Source organism: Elephas maximus, chromosome 2 (assembly GCF_024166365.1).
Source record: "Elephas maximus indicus isolate mEleMax1 chromosome 2, mEleMax1 primary haplotype, whole genome shotgun sequence".
NCBI classification, from domain to species: domain Eukaryota; kingdom Metazoa; phylum Chordata; class Mammalia; order Proboscidea; family Elephantidae; genus Elephas; species Elephas maximus.
The window spans coordinates 173,839,646-173,861,208 of record NC_064820.1 but is presented as its reverse complement, the minus strand read 5'-3'; the positions used below and the strand labels follow the sequence as shown (position 1 = coordinate 173,861,208).

General features: G+C 43.8%; 2 protein-coding genes across 6 annotated transcripts in view; one reads left to right on the top strand and one right to left on the bottom strand.

Moving 5' to 3' along the window:
• The window catches only part of CYFIP2 (cytoplasmic FMR1 interacting protein 2), a 159,137-nt gene that overhangs the window by 51,613 nt on the left and 85,961 nt on the right, over nucleotides 1-21,563 (bottom strand). For all 5 annotated transcript variants that reach the window (XM_049874213.1, XM_049874210.1, XM_049874211.1 and 2 more), the window contains exons 21-23: nucleotides 18,393-18,512; nucleotides 6,890-7,089; nucleotides 4,927-5,014 (exon numbers count right to left, since the gene is read on the bottom strand). In XM_049874213.1, coding sequence (XP_049730170.1) covers nucleotides 4,927-5,014; nucleotides 6,890-7,089; nucleotides 18,393-18,512 — 408 coding nt within the window. The remainder of the gene's footprint in view (nucleotides 1-4,926; nucleotides 5,015-6,889; nucleotides 7,090-18,392; nucleotides 18,513-21,563) is intronic.
• FNDC9 (fibronectin type III domain containing 9) lies at nucleotides 2,239-3,331 on the top strand. Its single transcript, XM_049874214.1, has one exon. The coding sequence runs from the start codon at nucleotides 2,239-2,241 to the stop codon at nucleotides 2,917-2,919; it is 681 nt and encodes a 226-aa protein (XP_049730171.1). The 3' UTR covers nucleotides 2,920-3,331.

The following is a 21,563-nucleotide window of genomic DNA, read 5'->3' as shown; positions in this document are numbered from 1 at the left end:
GTACCATCCTGGGGATTAATTTTCAGGAGACTGTTTGCCTTTTTTTTTTTGGCCAAAAGAGTGACAGCTCCTCTCCCTGGGCAAAAGCTTTTCCAGACTGGTCCCTGTGAGCATCATGCATAGAGATGCCTGTTGGTTGCCATGGTGAATGATGCTGATCTGAAGAAATGAATAATGTGAGCACTGGGGGCGACAGTAGGATTACTCAGACAGTGGTGAGAGGTATCACGGAGAGCCCATAGCTGAGGAGGGGAGAAAGCACCATTCTTTCAGCTTTGGTCTACTCTGCTTCTGAACCTGAGCTCTAGCCGGATACACTGCCAGCATCAGGTAAGAGACATGAATGGCGCTTCTCGGAAATGTAAATACCTTTTTCTTTCACGCTTGCCTCAGAGAAGGGCCAGGCATGATAACATGAATAGCTCAAAATAAGGGAAATTTAGAAACAGAAGTAAATAATAAAGAATGATTTCATCCTAAAAACCAAGGACGCTGCTAGCATCCTGACGGAAAGCTATTGAAAATGTCTGCTGTGGGGAACTCAGTCTGCAGAGCCAGCCAGTATCAGGTACGAGGCAAACAGGAGAAAAGATTCATGACAAGAAACGTGATTTCTGACTACTCCCAATGGCAGGGTTTTTCGTTGTGGCTGGAAATGTGGTTATAGGAATGTGTAGGGTGTTGGGGTGGGGTGGGCGGATGTGTAAGACAAAGAGACCAAAAGACGGAGCACAAAGAGTCAGTCTCCTCTGCAATGACCTTCCTAGGATGGATCTGAGTGTACCTGTCTAGTCTTCTTCGTTACGTAATTTTCTGGGAAAAAATTTCCAGCCAAATGGAAAAGAGCTCTTCCCCTTCCCGAGCATTTTAATTCACTGTCATTTTTAGAGAAGGAAAACAGGGACTGAAAAATTACTTTACGTTGTGTACCCTTCTGCACTGCGCCCCTGGAAATACGGGCACAAAAACAGGTGGGAGGGAAGCAGGGGAGAGAGAAAGGCAGCTCATAACAGAAATCAATTCAGCTTCATATCCAATTCAGGTTAAAATCCTAGCAACTGCTTTTTATTATGTTACTGCACACTAAAGCGAAACCTGTATTTTATATTAGAAAGGAGGGGTGGAAAACAAAGCAGGTGAGACTTATACACAAACATACATAGGCTGAATATGATGGTCCCCTAATTTTAGATCAGGGGAAATTCAGTGGAAGAGAACTCTCTCTCTCTCAAGTGGACAGAATTAAAGGGAAACTAAAAAGCTTGAAAATGGCAGGGGTGGCAATCTGAAGGGGGTTCATTTGAATTGTCTGGAAAAACAGGAACTGGGGCTCAGGATCCCCACCTCACTTTGCAATAATGGTCAGTTGCTAAACCCAGCAGCCTTCCATCTGGAAGTCAAGTGGTTGAGTGGCCTTGAATCTTAGTTCCACTTATTAGCTGACTGACCTCAGATTGCTCATTTGTAAAATGGGGATCCACCTCAGAGGGTATGTAGAAGAAAAAAGGAAATTTATTACAGCATGTCAGGCAGCTAGCATGGCCTGGACAGAGCAACTGCTCACTAACTACCGGTAGTTATTGTTATTATTTATAGTACCCGTAGTAATAAATATTTAGGAGCTGATTCTTTTTACCTATGAAATGATATCCTGGGTACCACTGGCTTTGAAAAAAACAAACCAACAAACAATACGCGAGCAGAGGTTTTGGGGTAAAATCAGCAGCCGATGAGTGATGAAGCAAGTCTCCTGTTACCATGGGCATCAGGACCGGGAGGCTGAAAAAGTAGTGGGCAGAATGTTCTAGATAACTGAGCTAACATCGTTTGGAGCAGAAGCAGATCAAGAAGGGAAATTTTAGGGGAAAGAACTTCCTGACTGGATGTCACAGAGCAGGTGGGAACTCTGTGGTGCTGATTTCTTCTTTTATTCTTCCTGGTTTTTTTTTTTAAGGGTTGGAACAATGTTACACCTAAAGGATCTGAACCAGGGTGGGATGAACCTGGGGGATATGGGTGAATTTTCTTTGGCCTGAAGGCCACCAGCTTTGGCATGAGACATTTAACACTTCTTAGCTATATATGCTAAGTAATTTAACTTCTCTGCCTCCATTTGTTTGTAGAACTGGGGGTCATGTTAGTCCCTATAAAAAAATAAATGGTGGCTATGATCATTACAAATAAGTACTTAGATAGGGGGATGTCACTCTTCACTTTGATTCTGGTTTCAGAATCGAGATGAACATCGAGGTTGGGAACGTTTCTTATTCGGGAGCCATCATTTCCTGGTCGTCCTCGGAGCCCTGCCTGGAGGACTACTACCATATTATGTACAGGCCCAACTGGAACAGCATCTTCTCTGGCTATCTTCGCTACAGCTTCCACCACGAAGAGAAGGTGCCTCGAACCATCAGCTCCGTGGTGCTGGAACATCTGGCTCCTTCTACTCTCTACTTTCTGTGTATCAGCTGCAAGAAGATCACCTTCCCCTACAGGCACTACTGCACTATGTTCCACACTCTGGATAAGAGCCCACTGGCTTCTGGAAGCTCCCTGGTAGACCCCCAAATCTCCCTTTGGGTGCTGATGGCCATCCTGCTGGCCTGTTTCACAGCCGTCTTAGCCTTCATCTGCCTCCAGTTCTGGTGCGTTCGCTGCCACGAGCCTCGGTGGTCTTACAGAGCTGGCCACATGGAGGAAGCCAATGGACTGGTGAGATGGCCGGAAGAGGCGCCAGCTCTTGGTCAGGGGGAAGAAGACCTGCAGGGGCTCCCCCTGGTGGAAATGCCGCGCAAGAACTCTGGAGCTGCCGCTGAACCGGAAGAGGAAGCTGCCCAGGATGCCCCCGAGGAGGAGATAGATGCCTTACACAGGGAGGGGAGTGATCAACCTGCCAGGCTGCCTCCGCTTGCGGAGTGAGAGGTAGGGAGGAGACAGCCTGCATCGTATAGCTAAAACCCTGCACGTAGTAGGTCTTTCGTTAAAAAAAAAAAATTGTCTATAGAGTACCCATTTAGCTCCCTGCAGATGTCTTGGGGAAGAACTGGTTTGGTGAATGCCCTATGACAAAACTTTTCAAACTCGAAAATATGTACTCCTAGGGTGTGCCAACGGAGAAACGTGGCATCCCTTCAGGAGAGCCCATTGTGGGGCACAGTTAAGACTTAAAAGCATTATTCTAACATTAAAACAAACATGGATATACCATGGAGGCAAAAGTAAAATTTATATGACAAAATAAAACAATACTTCCAGGAAATTTTTGAGTTGTAGGTGAGCTCTTTGAGCTATACCTTCAGTCTGCTGGGTGGATGTTCAGTCTTCTCTGATGTGTAGGGGGATTATGTTGGGAAGGTATGAGGAAGCCTTGTTCTAGAGTTTTCCAAATCCCAGGCAATCACACACCTTTCTGTACCCCAGCTCCATATTTTTTTTTTAATCCTGGACTATCTTTACAGTTAACAGTATTTTTCTTTAAAGTGACTCATTTTTGAAACTTGAACTTGTTTTTAAAAGATAGCCTTATATTATTACTCCATAAATAAAAAACTCAGTACTCTCCTGATATAAATAGAAGGAAAGATCTATAGGAATAAATACAATGAAAACAAGTAATAATAAGTTCAATTTAGATCCTGTTGCCTGCCAAAGGCTCAAGGCTGGAGACCTGCTCTCTCTTATCTTTGATAAAAAGGGATATAAGCAAATATTGGACAGGTATTAAAGATATTAGCACCAAAATCTCACCTTCTCCTTGATATAATCATAAGGTTTGAAAGATAATTGAAAAGGGAAGTGTTTTTTCACTTTGTGAGTAAATATTATCTAATTCCAGTCTATGAACCACTTATAAGCTTCCCTTGATTTGAGATAATTGCCTTGACCAGATTGGCTATGCTGGAGAAGATCCTGCCCTCTCCCATGGTCACCCTAAGATCTTCTAAACCCCACCTTTGGGCCCAACTGCTGGAAAATCATCTTGGTTAACCACACTTCCAAAGCAAGGACTGTCCAACCTAGAGGAGAACTCTTTGTCACACTGTTACACTGTCAGTTCCTCCTCTAAATCCATTTGTGCTTTCTTTTTGAGAATGGGGTCAACAGTGGCCATTTGTATTCCATTGCAGAGAAAAATGGTGGCGTTGTTTTGTTGATCTATTTAGCCCTTTCAGTGGCATTCTTTATCACTCCATATAAACCTCCACAGTAAGAAAAGAACCTCCTACATACTCAGTGGTGTTGGTGAGCATTTGTGAACACTGTCCCCTTGCTCCACCTTGGCTGTGGAAATGGAACCTGAGAAGGCAGAGATTGTGTTTTGATCCCTGGTGTATTTCTAGCATGTAGAATCTGGCATTCAGTGGATGCTTAATAAACATTTGCTTAATGAGTGGCAAAAAGGACTGACTGGCCTAGAATAGAGACACCATTTGGGAAGGTTTAGTTAGAGCCAGGATGTGTACGTGTGAGCAAGAGCAGCAAATAGGCAGAAGACCTGTTGCTCAGGTCCATCTCCAGCCATCTGGGATTTCCTTCGAACCTCCACCTTTCCAACCTCTTCCGGTCTTCAAATCCCTTATATTTATGGAGCACAATATCCAGAACCATGGAACGATACCACAATCAATCAAATGAGAGACAGGAGAAGAGAAGCCGAGACAAGAAGCTCCACAGACCTATTTCCCTGCTCGATGGTGAAGTCCCCACCTCATTGCTCCTGCTCAGTTTCCTGTCCTGCTAGTTCTGTATTCTCCCCATCCCTGCATGTTGTGAACAAATAAAAGTGAATATACGTGCGATTGTTTCTGCCTGGATCTCACTGCTGCTCCTTCATCTCCACACCCTCTTGCTTTTCTGATTCAGGGATCACTCCTCTGTTTTCTCTCACTAACCCTCTTACAGGTAGGACATAGCAGGACTACTTACCTTGGATCCATAGAGGTAATAAGGCTGGACATTAGCGGGTTTATCTCTTTGCGGTTCTTGGGTGAAAGGAATAGCGGTTCGGACAAAACTGGTGAAAGAGAAGAGATGGGGCAGAAGTTAATTGGGTTCTAATATTGCTCTCCATGGGATATGACAGAGTGAGAGCCCTTCTTGGCCAGGTGAAGGTTCACACTGGTGCAACAGCACCCACCGTTTCTTAGCTGGTTGCTCTTCTGACATCCTCTCATTCAACCACTGTACCCTTTCCACAGATGGGAAAACAGCAGTCCAGATTTACAGGCTTGACGCAGGGCTTGTGGCTGCTGAGGACTGTGGGCTGGGCCTGAAAATGGCCCTTCTCCAGGACTCCATTCCTTCAACCTCAGCTTGGTTTATCAAGGGCAGAGGCCAGCAAACTTTTTCTGCAAAGGTCCAGACTAAATATTTTAGGTTCTGTGGACCACACCGACTTCTGTTGCAACTACTCAATTCTGACATTGCGGGGCAAAAGCAGCCACAGACAATACATAGACAAACGAGTGTCACTGTGTTCCAATAAACTTCATAAATTTCAAGGAATTTTCACTTGTCATTAAATATTATTACTATTCCTTGGATTTTTTCCCCAACCATCAAAAAACATCAAAGTCCAAGCCATTCTTAGCTCATGGGTTGTGCAAACAGGTGGTGGGCTGGATGTGGCCTATGGGTTGTAATTTGCCAACCTCTTGCTCAAGAGGTTTAAAAGTTTCAAATCTTTAGAGAACAGAAAGTCTGTGATGCTAAGTGTATGGACTCAGGCACCTTCCATAACTGTGTGGATTCAGGTGCCTTTGTGGATTTCTATCCATTCAATGTATACTTATGTAATACTGGCCCTAGGGATACTGAGAGGACCTGCAAATGTGTACATTTTTGTGCATCCTTATGTACTTGTGTGGAGTCTCTGGGTGGTACAATAGTTAACATTCTCGGCTGCTAACCGAAAGGTTACAGGTTCAAGTCTACCTAGAGGTGTCGTGGAAGAAAGTCCTGATGATCTACTTCTGAAAAATCAGTCATTAAAAACCCTTTGGAACATAGTTCTACTCTGACACAATGGGGTTGTCATGAATTGGAGTCGACTCCACAGCAGCTAGTTTTATGTACCTGTGTACATGTCTCACCTCTTCAACCTGGTTATGAGCCTCTCTGGGAATAGAGAGATTAGGAATCGAGTCTACCTCAGTGCCCAGGGCCACGCAGTTTGTGGGAGACACGTCCCACTTGTCATGTGTAGGTGCGCTCTGCAAATATCCAGCTGTTTCACACACATGCGTTCAGATACGTGGCTGTCCTTGTAAAAGTACAATCTGATCATATCACTTCCCTGCCTCGAGCTCTCCCAAGGCTTGTAAATGCCTGATCCTGATGTGGCCTACAGAGTCATCCTGGTCTGCTTCCTGCTTCCTCCTGTGTCCTGCCTTGTCTTTAACGGCACTATTCTGCATCCTACTCACTCCACCCTCACCAGTCTCTTAGAAACTTTGCCTGGCACATTCATACTCATTTCCCATTTTGCCTTATTTATTCCTACTCGTCCTTTGCATCTCAATTCAAGCATTACTTCTTCAGAGAGGCTTCCTGAGGTTCACACCACCTTCCTGGACAGAATCAGGCAGCCCTGTTACCCCCTCATGGCTCTGTGGGCCTTCCTTCATCTCTTTCCTGTTTGTGACATTTGTCATGCAGTTGTTTGATCATGGGTGTCCTCCTCTAGCCTGAAGGCTCCAAGGGGCAGGGAGGTATCTGCATGCTTGCCGTGGTATCCCTAGCCTCCAGTGCAGAGCCTGCACTAAGCAGGGGCTCAGTGAAATATCTGTTACAGGAATGAATCGACATGCACCGGGCTTGGTTTGGAGGAGGCAGGTTGCTGTTCCCCTGATCCTCAGCCCTAGTCCTCTTTGTGCAGGGACTCATTTACCGGTTCGTGGATCCATTGTAGCAGTAGTTGGGGAGGAAGTCGAAGTTCAGCTCCCAGAAGACGTGCAGGGTGATGCGGCCGTAGGGGGCAGACACGTTGTGATTGGCCTCCCGGAACATGGCATCGAAGCTGTCCAGGGTCATGTGCTTACACAGCAGGCGGTGTGTTAGCCGGTTGATCTCCAGCAGCCACTCCAGCTCCTGCCCAGAGAGAACCGCAGCTACTAAGGACTTGGGTGTCAACCTTACACACACAACACTGTCTTACAGACCCCTTTCATGTAGGTGTGAGAGTCCCTCAAGCTCCTAACCACGTACATGGGGACCAGGACCTCAAGGTGACAAGTAACAACTGTCCCTTTTTCTGAGAAGCAGAAGGAATTGCCAGACTATGCTGAAGGGGGCTGCATGTCTGCCCTGGGAAAGAGACCACATACCATGTACAAATTCCTGTTTAAACTGGAAAGCTTGCTTGCTCTCCAGTTTCTACACTGGTGAGGAAAAACCTTGTCTCTCAGTGTCACGAGTAAAACAAAAGAACATTATGACTGGATATCACCAAAGGCACATCTCTGCCCTTCAGAAAATAACAATAACTGCTTACCAGGTATTCAGTGATCTATTAAGTGCTATTAGATGGAACCTTATAAAATTGCTGTTTTGGGTCAAATTCTGTCAAATATCAATCAATCTGTCAAATGTTAATTTTGTATGGTTGAACTTAGTATGTGCCAAAAGAATTCTAAGCACTTCCTGTTTTAACTCATTTAATGGTCATAAAAATCCTATCATGTCAGTATCACTGCTGTCTTTATTTTACTCATATAGAAATTAAGGCCTTGAGAAGTTAAGTAACTTGGTTTCAAATCCACACAGTTGGGCTTCAAAGTCCACGTTCTTAATCACTGTGTACTATAACTCTCTCATTTGTAAATGAGGTAGGGGCAAAATTTCTCCTCCTTTGAACTGTAGGTAGGTGTTTCAGTCACACGGGTTGGTTACACATGCCAGCTGTTACAGAGCAAACTGTGTCCCCCAAAATATACGTTCATGTCCTACGCCCTGGTACCTGTGAATGTGACCTTGTTTGGAAACAGGATCTTTGTAGATACAATCAGATTAAGATGAAGACATATAGTAGTAGGGTGAGTCCTAATCCAATGACTGGTGTCCTTAAGCAGAGGGGAGGAGACACAGAGACACAGGGAAGCCAGCCAGGTGATGATGGAGAGAGAGACTGGAGTGACGCTGCCACAAGCCAAGAAACCTCGCGAAGTGCTGGTAATTGCCAGAAGCTAGGAGGCTCCCTTAGAACCTTCTGAGACAGAGCACAGCCATGATAACACCTTGGTTTTGGATTTCTAGCCTCCAGAACTGTGCGAGACTGAACGTCTGTCATTTTAAGCCACCCAGTTTGTGGTACTGTGTTAATGGCAGCCCCAGGAATCCAATACACCAGTGCAGGAAGCAAGCCATGGGCAAACCCTCTGCAGTCTTTCCAGGGGATGAAGTGTGAGAGCTGTGGACCTGATCACTTGGAATCACCTTCAGGCAGAGAGCAGGAGCTGAGTGGATAATATCCAGGATGCTGCATCTGGTGGGAAATAAAGGAAGAGAGCAACCCTTTTGGCTGGTTTTGGCCTCTTGTCTTATAATTTCTTGATCATTGCTATGAAAGAAAATCGAAGCACAGTCTTGTCCAGGGGGAGGGGCATCCCTAACTTTGTGGAACTCCAGGACACTCTTGCACTGTTTTGGTTAAGCTGTCTTGTCAGGTTGGTACAACTATCCTTGTCTGATAAGAGGAGAAAGCTGAGGCTCAGAAGGTTAAATCACTTGGCCCAGGTCACACTTACAGGGCTTGGGGTACAAACCCAGGTCTTCTGATTCCAAATCATGTGTTCTTGGCCCCTGTGATACAGCAGCCTAAAATAAGGAAGCAAGATCTATGAAAACCCTCTGAAAGGTAAAAGTACTTTTACAATATAAAAGCTAAAAGAGCATCAGCAAGGGCAGTATACCAGAGTCTGCCCAGGAGGTAGGGTGGTCAGCTGGTCAGCTTTAATGGCTGGGACTAAAGCTAACTGGTCTCAGGTCACAAGATGGAGGAGTGCTCTCGAGATTCAGTTTTATTCTCTTCGGCCACAACCTTGAATGGCGTCCAGAGTTGGTCAAGTAGAGACCCAAGACCAAGGTTCCAATCTTGGAGCTCTGTCTCTCTGAAACTCAGAGTCTTTGTCTCCAAAATGGGTATAGGATTGGATCAAAACTTGCAAACGTAAATGGCTCTAGGGGTGAACAGGTCAGATAAAGAAGACAAACTGGGGCAGGAATCTTTGGGGTGGGTTGTCTGTTTCAAGTTAGAGAACCCATGCCCAGCTAAGGCAGAGCTGCTATTTAACTCCAGCTGGTTGTTGTCATATCTGAACGCAGCTTAGTGACGACAGATCCTGTCATTTTTCAAAAGAAGGTTGAAATGGACTTAAATGCTGGCAATTAAAAAAAAAAAAAAGGATAACCTCTGTGTGGGTCAAATAAAACTTCTGTGGGCCAAATGTCTTGGGTAGCCAGTCTGCTTCTCTACAGTGAAGCTTTCTGCCTGTGGCTCATCAGGGAAACACTCCAGGCCACAGAGGGTTATGTGATTAGGTTAGGAAAAATACATCTTCACCTTTTAGAGCTATATAGTGAAAAATTTATAACTAGAATGACATGATGTCTGGGACTTGCTTCAAAATGATCTGGGGCTGGGGATAAAAGTGGAGGGTAGACAATTTCATATGGAAGGGAAAAAGGCCCCGGGCAAATAAGGCATTACTGAAAAAGAAGAACAAAGTAGAAGGCCTTACTTTACCTGATTTTAGAACCTATTGTACCGCCACAGTAGTCAAAACAGCCTGGTACTGGTACAACAACAGATACATGGACCAATGGAACAGAATTGAGAATCCAGACATAAAACCATCCACATATGAGCAGCTAATATTTCACAAAGGCCCCAAAACAGTTAAATGGGGAAAAGATAGTCTTTTTAACAAATGGTGCTGGCATAACTGGATATCCATCTGCAAAAAAAAAAAAGAAACAAGACCCCTACCTCACTCCATGCACAAAAATTAACTCAAAATGGATCAAAGACCTAAATATAAAATCTAAAACGATAAAGATCATGGAAGAAAAAATAGGGATAATGTTAGGAGCCCTAATACATGGCATGAACAGTATACAAAACATTATAAAGAACGTAGAAGAAAAACTAGATAACTGGGAGCTCCTAAAAATCAAACACTTACGCTCATCCAAAGACTTCACCAAAAGAGTAAAAAGATTACCTACAGACTGGGAAAAAGTTTTTAGCTATGACATTTCTGATCAGTGCCTGATCTCTAAAATCTACATAATACTGCAAAAACTCAACTGCAAAAAGACAAATAACCCAATTAAAAAATGAGCAAAAGATATGAATAGACACTTCACTAAAGAAGACATTCAGGTAGCTAACAGATATATGAGGAAATGCTCATGATCATTAGCCTTTAGAGAAATGCAGATCAAAACTACAATGAGATTTCATCTCACTCCAACAAGGCTGGCCTTAATCCAAAAACCACAAAATAATAAATGTTGGAGAGGCTGTGGAGAGACTGGAACACTTCTACACTGCTGGTGGGAATGTCAAATGGTACAACCACTGTGGAAATCGATTTGGCGCTTCCTTAAAAAGGTAGAAATAGAACTACCATATGATCCAGCAATCCCACTCCTTGGAATATATCCTAGAGAAATAAGAGCCTTTACACGAACAGATGTATGCACACCCATGTTTATTGCAGCACTGTTTATAATAGCAAAAAGATGGAAGCAACCAAGGTGCCCATCAACGGATGAATGGATAAATAAATTATGGTATATTCACACAATGGAATACTACGCATTGATAAAGAACAGTGAGGAATCTGTGAAACATTTCATAACATGGAGGAACCTGGAAGGCATTATGCTGAGTGAAATTAGTTGCAAAGGGACAAATGTTGTATAAGACCACCATTATAGGAACTTGAGAAACAGTTTAAACTGAGAAGAAAACATTCTTTTGTGGTTATGAGGAGGGGAGGGAGGGAGGGTGGGAGAGGGGTATTCACTAATTAGATAGCAGATAAGAACTACTTTAGGTGAAGGGAAAGACAGCACACAGTACAGGGGAGGTCAGCACAATTGGACTAAACCAAAAGCAAAGAAGTTTCCAGAATAAACTGAATGCTTTGAAGGCCAGCGTAGCAGGGGTAGGCATCTGGGGACCATGGTTTCAGGGGACATCTAAGTCAACTGGCATAATAAAATCTATTAACAAAACATTCTGCATCCCACTTTGAAGAGTGGCATCTGGGGTCTTAAACACTATCAAGCAGCCATCCAAGATGCATCAATTGGTCTCAACCCACCTGGATCAAAGGAGAATGAAGAACACCACGGACACAAGGTGATTACGAGCCCAAGAGACAGAAAGGGCCACATGAACCAGCGACTACATCATCCTGAGACTAGAAGAACTAGATGGTGCCTGGCTACAACCGATGACTGCCCTGACAGGGAAAACAGAGAACTCCTGAGGGAGCAGGAGAGCAGTGGGATGCAGACCCCAAATTCTCATATGACCAGACTTAATGGTCTGAGACTGGAAGGACTGGAAGGTCATGGCTCCCAGACCTTCTGTTGCCCCAGGACAGGAACCATTCCTGAAGCCAACTCTTCAGACATGGATTGGACTGGACAATGGGTTGGAGAGGGATGCTGGTGATGAGTGAGCTTCTTGGATCTGGTGGACACTTAAGACTAGGTTGGCATCTCCTGCCTGGAGGGGAGATGAGAAGGTGGAGGAGGTTAGAAGCTGGCGAAAAGGACACGAAAAGAGAGTGGAAGGAGAGAGCAGGCTGTCTCATCACGGGGAGAGTAGTGGGTTTTTGTGTGAGAGACTGACTTGACTTGTAAACTTTCACTTAAAGCACAATAAAAATTATTAAAAAAAAAAAAAGTGAAGGGTAGAGAGCAAACAAGATTGGCTATACACTGATAACTGAACCTGGGGATTCATAAAGTGGGTCCAGTGGACTCATCTCTCTACTTCTACATACACTGGAGTGTTTCCATGAGGAAAAGAGTTTAAGTATTAATTTAAAAGAAGGAGTCAACTCCATCAGCTTCTCCACTCAGGGCTGCTATCAGCATGAACTGAGAAAAAGGTAAACTCTTGGTTCCCTGGGTGAGGGGGTGGAAGAAAGGAAAGGAGAGTGGTGACGAGACATTATAGGACCAGCAGCAAAATGGGGCTAAGAGACCTCGGGGCCTGCACTAAGATAAGAGACTGGAGAGGAGCCAAGCAGGGCTGGCCTTTGGGAGGGAGGAAAGGATTCTAGAGCAGCAGCCAGAAGAACAAGTTTCCAGCCACTGTGCATAGTGCAGTTCACAAAGGGAAGAACATCAGTATCCACTTTCTGCTTACTGTATCTTGGAGTCTAGCTAGCTTGACTGTACCTTTGTTCCCACTGATGTAGGACAGATAATAAACTAAAAATAAACTGAGTAAATGCTAACGAGTTTATTTCCAAGGTTACTCAGTCCCTTGGCACTGAGGTTCCCTGTTACTGGGAAGATAACTGTAGATAAGAGAGGAACAATTTCTGCTCTAACGTTCTGTGATTTTAACAGTCTCACGAACGCATGTCAGTGTCTCTAAGAGAGACTGAAGGGAGTTCTGAGCCCTAATGTGGGGCCTGTTGAAACTGTAGTTTTACTTCTTCCACCAAGCGATGAGTTCAGATGTGTTTCTCTGTTCCATAGTTCAGTCTGTGTTTCTGCATCATGCATCTTGTGCTCTTCAGCCTTAGAATCAGAAGCACATTTGCCTGGTGGACTCGGGACTCTGTGTATACAGGCATGGAAGGCTTAAAAAGTCGTGGCTTAGACACCTTCTGAGTAGATACCAACTTTCTACAGTAAAGCCAAAATACTGAGTGGCAACACCAAAAAAGACCCTCCAAAATTTGTTGCTGTCAAATTGATTCTGACTCATAGTGACCCTATAGGACAGAGTGGAACTGCCCCATAGAGTTTCCAAGGAGCACCTGGTGGATTCGAACTGCCGACCTTTTGGTTAACAGCTACAGCACTTAGCCAATACACCTCCAGCATTTCTGGGTGGCAACACAGAAAAGCAAAATTGGAGACATGGGGCATAAAACACCCAAATGGGCAACTTCTGTGAAACAGTAGAAAGAGCTCTTCAATGGTGGCCAGAAGATCCACACTCAATTGTTCGCCAGCTCTGTGACCTCAGGTAGGTGAGAAGAACCAGGGTCTCAAACTCAGGCACAGTGAGGCCTGATAGGTAATACACATGATGAAGTGGGCCACAACTGGGGCTCCAGGCAAACTGAAGAGAGTACACCCATCGAAAACAGGACCTTCTAGTCATTTCCAGGCAACTGCTGCTATATGGGAGCCACTCTGGTGATGCCAGAGTTTCTGCATTTTTATCTGAATTCTTCCAAGTGTAAAATGTTGGTTCAAAAGTTCAGATAAAACCCAAATGTAAAATGTTGGTTCAAAAGTTCAGATACACTATGCAAAACACAGCCTGCAGGCTGCCAGTGTTTAACTTCAGAGTCAAGTCTCTCCAAGAATCTATTTGCTCAGTGGTGTAAAATGACTGACAAATCTTCTACAACCTCTCCCAGCTCCGAATCAAGCTGCCTCCCCACTGCCACTCAGGATGGAGTTTCTAAGGTGGAGGAAGGGGCTGAGGGGAGCAAATTTCTTGGATTATTGCTTAGTAGAGGCAGAAGCTTCTTAGCCAAGATGAGTGGGACTGTCCTGACCCCAAAAGGAGAGTTTCTCTGGGGTCTCCTCATTGTGGACTTCACAGGAAGTGGGTACTCCCAGATAGCCATTGACCTTACCTGATAAACAAAGGCTTTCACTTGTTTTTTTTTCTCAGCTAAAAGAACATTCCGTGCCTTTCAAGGGGTGGGAAAAGGCGACGGACACATTTTTTTTTAAAACAGCAAAATCACCATTTTTTCTGTATAAGATATATTCATCATTAAACCAAAACCACTGTTGTTCAGTCGATTCCAACTCATAGTCATTGGAACCCAGAATATGTAGATAAACAAACAATAAGAAACCAAAAACCCCAACACTTGGAGATAATCACTGCTAACCTTTTGGCATAAACAAATAACAATTCCATTTCTCAAAACAGAAGTGGCCAAATCATTTTGCAGCAGAACATGTGCTATGTTAGTCTCTTCAAATAACTGACCCAGGGCTGAGGTGTGCAGTTGGGCCGAGTTGTCCTATGAAATGCTGCTGGAAATTCTCCCTAAGAGTACTTCATCAAAGCCAACAATTTCTATGTTCCTCTCATCCTCTTTTCATTAGCTAATATTTATTAATGCTTGAGAGGATAGGCCAAGTTCTTCCCAGGGAATATCTAGTTTCATCCTTATAAAAACCCTGTGAGGTGGATTCTATTATTTCCTCCATTTCACTGACAAGGAAACAGGCTTAGAGAATATAAGTAACTTGCCTGAGATCACCCAGCTGGTACGTGGCAGAGCCAGGACCAATCCCAGGTCTTCTGACTCTACAGCTCTAGTTCTTAAACCTTATTTTTACTACTTTGTTCACTTAAAAATTTTCATTTTGATATAATTTTAGACTTACAGAAAAGTTATAAAAACAGCAGAGTTCCTGCATACCCTTTATCCAGCTTCCCCAATGTTAACATCTTGACAGCCATAGTAGAATCATCAAATCTAGGAAATTAACACTGATAAAATCCTATTAACTAAATGACAGACCCCCAACGTGTCTCTCAGTTTGCCGTACTGTGGGGGCCTGTGTGTTGCTGTGATGCTGGAAGCTATGCCATCGGTATTCAGATACCAGCAGGGTCACCTATGGAGGAAAGGTTTCAGCTGAGCTTCCAGACTAAGACAGACTAGGAAGAAGGACCCCGTAGTCTACTTCTGAAAATAATTAGCCAATGAGAACATTATGAATAGTAGCAGAACATTGTCTGTAAAGTATTATAATGACATGGACAAAGTGCTGGAGATAGAAACCAAAAGGGAAGAATATGCTTGGCATTTCTCAAGCTGAAAGAACTGAAGAAAAAATTCAATCCTCAAGTTGCAATAGTGAAGGGTTTCATGGGGAAAACATTAAACAACACAGGAAGCATCAAAAGAAGATGGAAGGAATACACAGAGTCATTATACCAAAAGAATTAGCCAACGTTCAACCATTTCAAGAGGCAGCATATGATCAGGAACCGATGGTACTGAAAGAAGTCCAAGCTGCTCTGAAGGCATTGGCAAAAAACAAGGCTCCAGGAATTAATGGAATATCAATTGAGATGTTTCAACAAACGGATGTGGCACTAGAAGTGCTCACTGGTCTATACCAAGAAATTTGGAAGACAGCTACCTGGCCAACCAATTGGAAGAGATCCACACTTAAGCCTATTCCCAAGAAAGGTGATCCCACCAAATGTGGAAATTATCGAACAATATCATTAATATCACATGCAAACAAAATTTTGCTGAAGATCATTCAAAAACGGCTGCAGCAGTATATTGACAGGGAATTCAAGGCCGGATTCAGAAGAGGACGTGGAACTAGGGATATCATTGCTGATGTCAGATGGATCTTGGCTGAAAGCAGAGAATACCAGAAGGATGTTTACCTGTGTTTTATTGACTATGCAAAGGCATTCAACTGTGTGGATCATAACAAATTATGGATACCATTGCGAAGAATGGGAATTCCAGGACACTTAATTGTGCTCATGAAGAACTTGTACATAGGTCAATAGGCAGCTGTTTGAACAGAACAAGGGGATGCTGCATGGTTTAAAGTCAGGAAAGGTGTGCGTCTTGGTTGCATCCTTTCACCATACCTATTCAATCTGTATGCTGAACAAATAATTCGAGAAGCTGGACTATAAGAAGAACAGGGCATCAGGATTGGAGGAAGACTCATTAACAACCTGCATTATGCAGATGACACAACCTTGCTTGCTGGAAGTGAAGAGGACTTGAAGCACTTCCTAATGAAGATCAAAGACCACAGCCTTCAGTATGGATTACACCTCAACAAAAAGAAAACAAAAATCCTCACAACTGGACCAATGAGCAACATCATGATAAACAGAGAAAAGATTGAAGTTGTCAAGGATTTCATTTTACTTGGATCCACAATCAACAGCCATGGAAGCAGCTGTCAAGAAATCACAAGACGCACTGGAACGGGCAAATCTGCTGCAAAGGACCTCTTTAAAGTGTTGAAAAGCAAAGATGTCACCTTGAAGACTAAGGTGTGCCTGACCCAAGCCACGGTATTTTCAATGGCACCACATGCATGCGAAAGCTGGACAATGAATAAGGCAGGCAAAGAATTGGAGCCTTTGAATTGTGGTGTTGGAGAAGAATATTGAATATACCATGGCCTGCCAAAAGAACGAACAAATGTGTCTTGGAAGAAGTACAACCAGAATGCTCCTTAGAAGAAGGATGGCAAGACTGCGTCTTACGTACTTTGGACGTGTTGTCAGAAGGGATCAGTTCCTGGAGAAGGACATCATGCTTGGTAAATACTGTCTCAGTGGAAAAGAAGAAGATCCTCAATGAAATGGACTGACAACAGTGGCTGCAACAATGGGCTCAAGCATAACAACAATTGTAAGGATAGCATAGGACCAGGCAGTGTTTCGTTCTGTGGTGCATAGGGTCGCTTTGAGTCGGAACCCACTCAATGGCACCTAACAACAACAAATGACAGACTATTTAGATCTCAGATTTTACCAGCTTTTCCACTAATGTCCTTTTTTGGTTCTAGGATCTAATCCAGAGTACCACATTGCATATAATTGTTATGTCTCCTTAGTTTCTTTTCACCTGCAACAGTTCTAAGTCTTTCCTCTATACTTTTGAAGAGTAATGTTCACTTTTTTATGTGTATGTGTGTCATGGATTGAATTATGTCCCCCAGAAAACGTGTGTATCATTTTGGCTGGGCCATGAATCCCGGTATTGTGTGATTTTCCTATATATCCTAAATTCTGCCTCTATGATGTTAACGAGGGAGGATGGGCAGCAGTTGTGTTAGTGAGGCGGGACTCAATCTACAAGATTGGATTGTGTCTTGAGGCAATCCCTTTTGAGACATAAAAGAGAAAAACAAGCAGAGAGTGGGGGGACGTCATACCACCAAGAAAGCAGTGCCAGGAGCAGAGCCGTTCCTTTGGACCTGGGGTCCCTGTGAGGAGAAGCTCCTAGTCCAGGGGAAGATCAATGAGAAGGCTGACAGAGAGAGAAAGCCTTCCCCTGGAGCTAATGCCCTGAATTTGGATTTTAACCTACTTTACTGTGAGGAAATAAACTCTTTGTTAAAGCCATCCACTTGTGGTGTTTCTGTTGTAGCAGCACTAGATGACTAAGACAATGCAGCATGCCTCTCAACTGGGTTTGTCTTATATTTTCCAGGGATTTGATTTAGATTTGAATTTTGCCAAAAATACCAGAGAAGAATATCATATGAGGGGGTACACATTATTAATACATCGCATTTCTGTGATGTTAATCTTGGTACTTGGTTGGAGAGGTTTCTGCTGGGTTTCTCCACTGTAAAGTTGCTATTTTTTCCTTTGTAACTAACAAATATCTTGGGAGAGACAGTTTGGAACTGTGCTAGTATCCTGTTTCTTCTCAAATTTTGCCCTCTAACTTTAGCGTCCATATTGCCTGCAAAAATTGTTACTATGTTGTTCTAATGGTGATATTCTATTTCCTGAATTTATTCTCATCTATTTTTGAAAGCATTAAAGTCTTCCTTTGATTCCCTTAAATCCTAATCAATTAAGTCTATTCTAATTCTTGAAGAGAGAAAATTAATGAAGGGAAGTTCAAATTGCTGTTTTATGAGAGAAGGGAGCGGGCTGGTCCATGTTTGTACATCAGGACCAGCTACATAATTTGTGGGGCACAGTGCAAAATGAAAATGTGGGGGCCTTTTTTAAAAAATTACTATGAATTTCAAGACGGAGACAGCAGAGCATTAAACCCAGTGCAGGGCCCATCTGAGCGTGGGACTCTGGGCGACTGCATGCGAAGGAAGCTAGTCCAGCATGTACCCTTCTCCGTCTTCTTTGGATCACTAATCCATTTGCCCTCCTCTGCAGAATCCTAAGGACAAGCAGCTGTGCTTGAGGGTTGGCCAGCTCTAGAGATTTCAAGAACATCCTCCCTACCCAGTGAACCTGGGGAAAGGCTGGCAAAATACACACATTCTGCTTGTCTTTTTGCTTTCTGATCCATTTAGAGGGGAAAGAGACTCACTGCTTCTCCTTAACTGGCCCAGTACTAGGCTAACGATGATCCCCAGCTAAGCTTCTTGTCTGTGGAATTCCAAAGCAGAATGCCCATCAACTCCCAGTCTCTTACCACGATGGAGGTCAGGTCCTCACTCTCGAAGCGGCTGATGGCCTGGTCGAGGGATTTATACATGGCAGCAGAAATGCGCTGGGTGATAAGTCTATTCAAGTCAATCGATCTACCCAACAGCTGTATGGAAGAGAGAGAGAGGTTACTTATGATTCACACAGACACATGGCAACTAAATGCAATGCACTGTCAGGAAATTGGATTAAAGTTATAAAGGACATTGCTGGAACAACTGGAGACTGTATCGTCGAAAAGTATGTTGTTTAATTTCTTGAGTATGATAATTCTACCGTGAATTTTTAGGAGAACGTCCTTGTTCTTAGATACAGGCTGAGGGATTCAGAAGTGAAATGCCATGAATAAGTGTCAATTTGCTCTCAAATGCTTAAGAAAAAAAGTACACATAATAATGTACATATGTGTGTGTATATATATGTATAAACAAACAAAAAAACCCAATCAAACACATTGCTATAGAGTCAATTCTAACTCATAACGACTGTATAGGCAGAGTAGAACTGCCTCAAAGGGTTTCCAAGGAGCAACTGATGGATTTGAACTGCTGACCTTTTGGTTAGCAGCCAAGCTCCTAACCACTATACCACCAGGGCTCCTCACATGTATATATACACACACAAATATATACTATATATAAAAGTAAATGTATATATACTACAGTCATGTGTCGCTTAACATCCACGATACGTTCTGTGAAACAGGACTTTATGTGATTCAGATGTTGTGCGAACGGTTCCTTGGGGCATGGGGCTCCAGGACGCAAGAGCCCACTGGATGCTGTGTGGCAGGTCCCACTGTGGATGTCTCAGGTGAGCGCTCCTCTGAGTCCCACCAGGCATGTGGCCCCACAGCCCTGTCATGGTGGCGAAGCTCCCGGTGCAGGCAACAGGGGAGTGGTCTTTGCAACTCAGTGACCCCCACCCTGGCAGGGCCCCACGATGTCTGCCAACCTTGGGCGCTTGGGAGCAGGATCAGGTGCCCATTCAACCCAGTGGCAGGTGTGCCTGTTCCCGTGGGTAGGGGGCGACAGGGCAGCTTGCTGCAGAGTCAGGCTGTGGTGTTCCACAAATGGGCGCACCAGACCACAGATGTATATGCAGTCCACCATACCCCAAAGAGACGTTATGTGATGCATGACTGTATGTATAAATATATACATATTGTTGTTAGTTGCCGGTAAGTTGGTTCCAACTCATGGCAACCCCATGTACAACAGAATGAAATGTTTCCTGGTCCTGTGTCATCTTCACAATCATTGGTATTCTCGAATCCACTGCTGGGGCCATTGTGTATTTTGAGCACCTTCCAACCTAGGGGGCTCATCTTCCAGCACTATATCGGAAAATATTCTGTGATCCATAGGGTTTTCACTGGCTAATTTTTGGAAACAGATTGCCAGGCTTTCTTCTTAGTCTGTTTTATAGTCTGGAAGCTCTGCTGAAACTTGTCCACCATGGGTGACCCTATTGGTATTTGAAATACTGGTGGCATTACTTCCAGCATCATAGCAACGTGGAAGCTAACAAAGTATGATAAACTGATAGACCAGGGGTGGAGATATATACATATATATGTATTTAAATAAGAGAGACATATGTGAGAAAAAGTATATACACGAGGAAGAGAAAGTGAAGCAAATGTGGCAAAACCTTAATTACACTTAGTCTGGTTAAAGAGTGTGTGGGCAGAAAAGGGCCACATAAATCAGAGACTACATCAGCCTGAGACCAGAAGAACTAGATAGTGCCCAGCTACAATCAATGACTGCCCTGACAGGGTACACAACAGAGAATCCCTGCGGGAGCAGGAGAGAAGTGGGATGCAGACCTAAATTCTTGCAAAAAAGACCAGACTTAATGGTCTGACTGACACTAGAAGGACCCCAGGGGTCATGGTCCCCAGGCCTTCCATTAGCCCAAGACTGGAACCATTCCTAACGCCAACTCTTCAGACAGGGATTGGGCCGGACTATAAAATAGAAAATGTTACTGGTGAGGAATGAGCTTCTTGGATCAAGTAGACACATGAGACTATGTGGGCAGCTCCTGTCTGGAGGGGAGATGAGAAGGCAGAGGGGGACAGAAGCTGGCTGAATGGACACGGGGAATACTGGGTGGAGAGAGGGTGTGTTCTGTCTTATTAGGGAGGCAGCAACTAAGAGTATATAGCCAGGTGTATATAAATTTTTGTATGAGAGACTGACTTGATTTGTTAACTTTCACTTAAAGCACAATAAAAATTAAAAAAAAAAAAAAAGTGTACGGGTATTCACTGTATGACTCTTTCAACTTTCCTGCAGGTTTGAAATAGAAAAAGCTAAGGAAAAATAAAGCTCATTCAGACTGTGGGAGAGGCTCAGGCAGGCTTTGGTATCCCACACAATGCTTCTGCTGACATCCTAAATTTAGCCCTGAGGTTCTTCCTGCATGGTTTCTGTGCTCTACTTTACAGTCACCAGGGAACAGCAGCCACCTCAGCCAGGGCTTACTTTGTGCCTTTAGGGGGTGAGTTTAAAAGCCAGAGGGTGAAGGACTGATTACAGCATGGGAAATATCACTTATGATAATCTCCACTGGGGTGTACATGGGCATTATCACAGATGCTATGTAGATAATAATAAACATTTATTGAGTACCTGCTGCGTGCACTGCACTTTACTGAGTGCCAGATGATTATTCTCAAAGATTTTATCTTTTCTACCTCCCTTCTGGGATAAATTTTCTACCAACTGACTAGGCCCCTTACAGCCATCTTGTACACACATAAAGCTCTCAGAATTTAATATCCTGTGGCTAATTCTGGTTGCATCTGCCAACTGATGGCAGTAAGCTTCTGAGAGGCTGAAGGGAAAGTTCTTTTTAAGCCCCGGCTGTTGGCAGAGGTGAAAATGTACTTATTACTCTTATTATTTTCTATTTCCCTTGGATTTCTCATGGCAATTGGGATGTCCAGGTTTTCCAGGGCAAACACATTCCTTTTGACCCAGGGCATCATCTTGGCCTCAGTGCTGCCCATTCACCTGAGTCTGCTCCACAGAGACCATGGACCACATAATAAACACACAGAGATCACAACATAAAGGCCATTTCACTGGCTCCCAGAAGGGCTCTGGAAGTAGGTCAGCACTTGCTTTGTCTGTCTGGCTCATATGAA

Coding starts and splice junctions, on each gene's coding strand:
- FNDC9 (XM_049874214.1), top strand. CDS start 2,239: ATGAACATCGAGGTTGGGAACGTTTCTTATTCGGGAGCCATCATTTCC.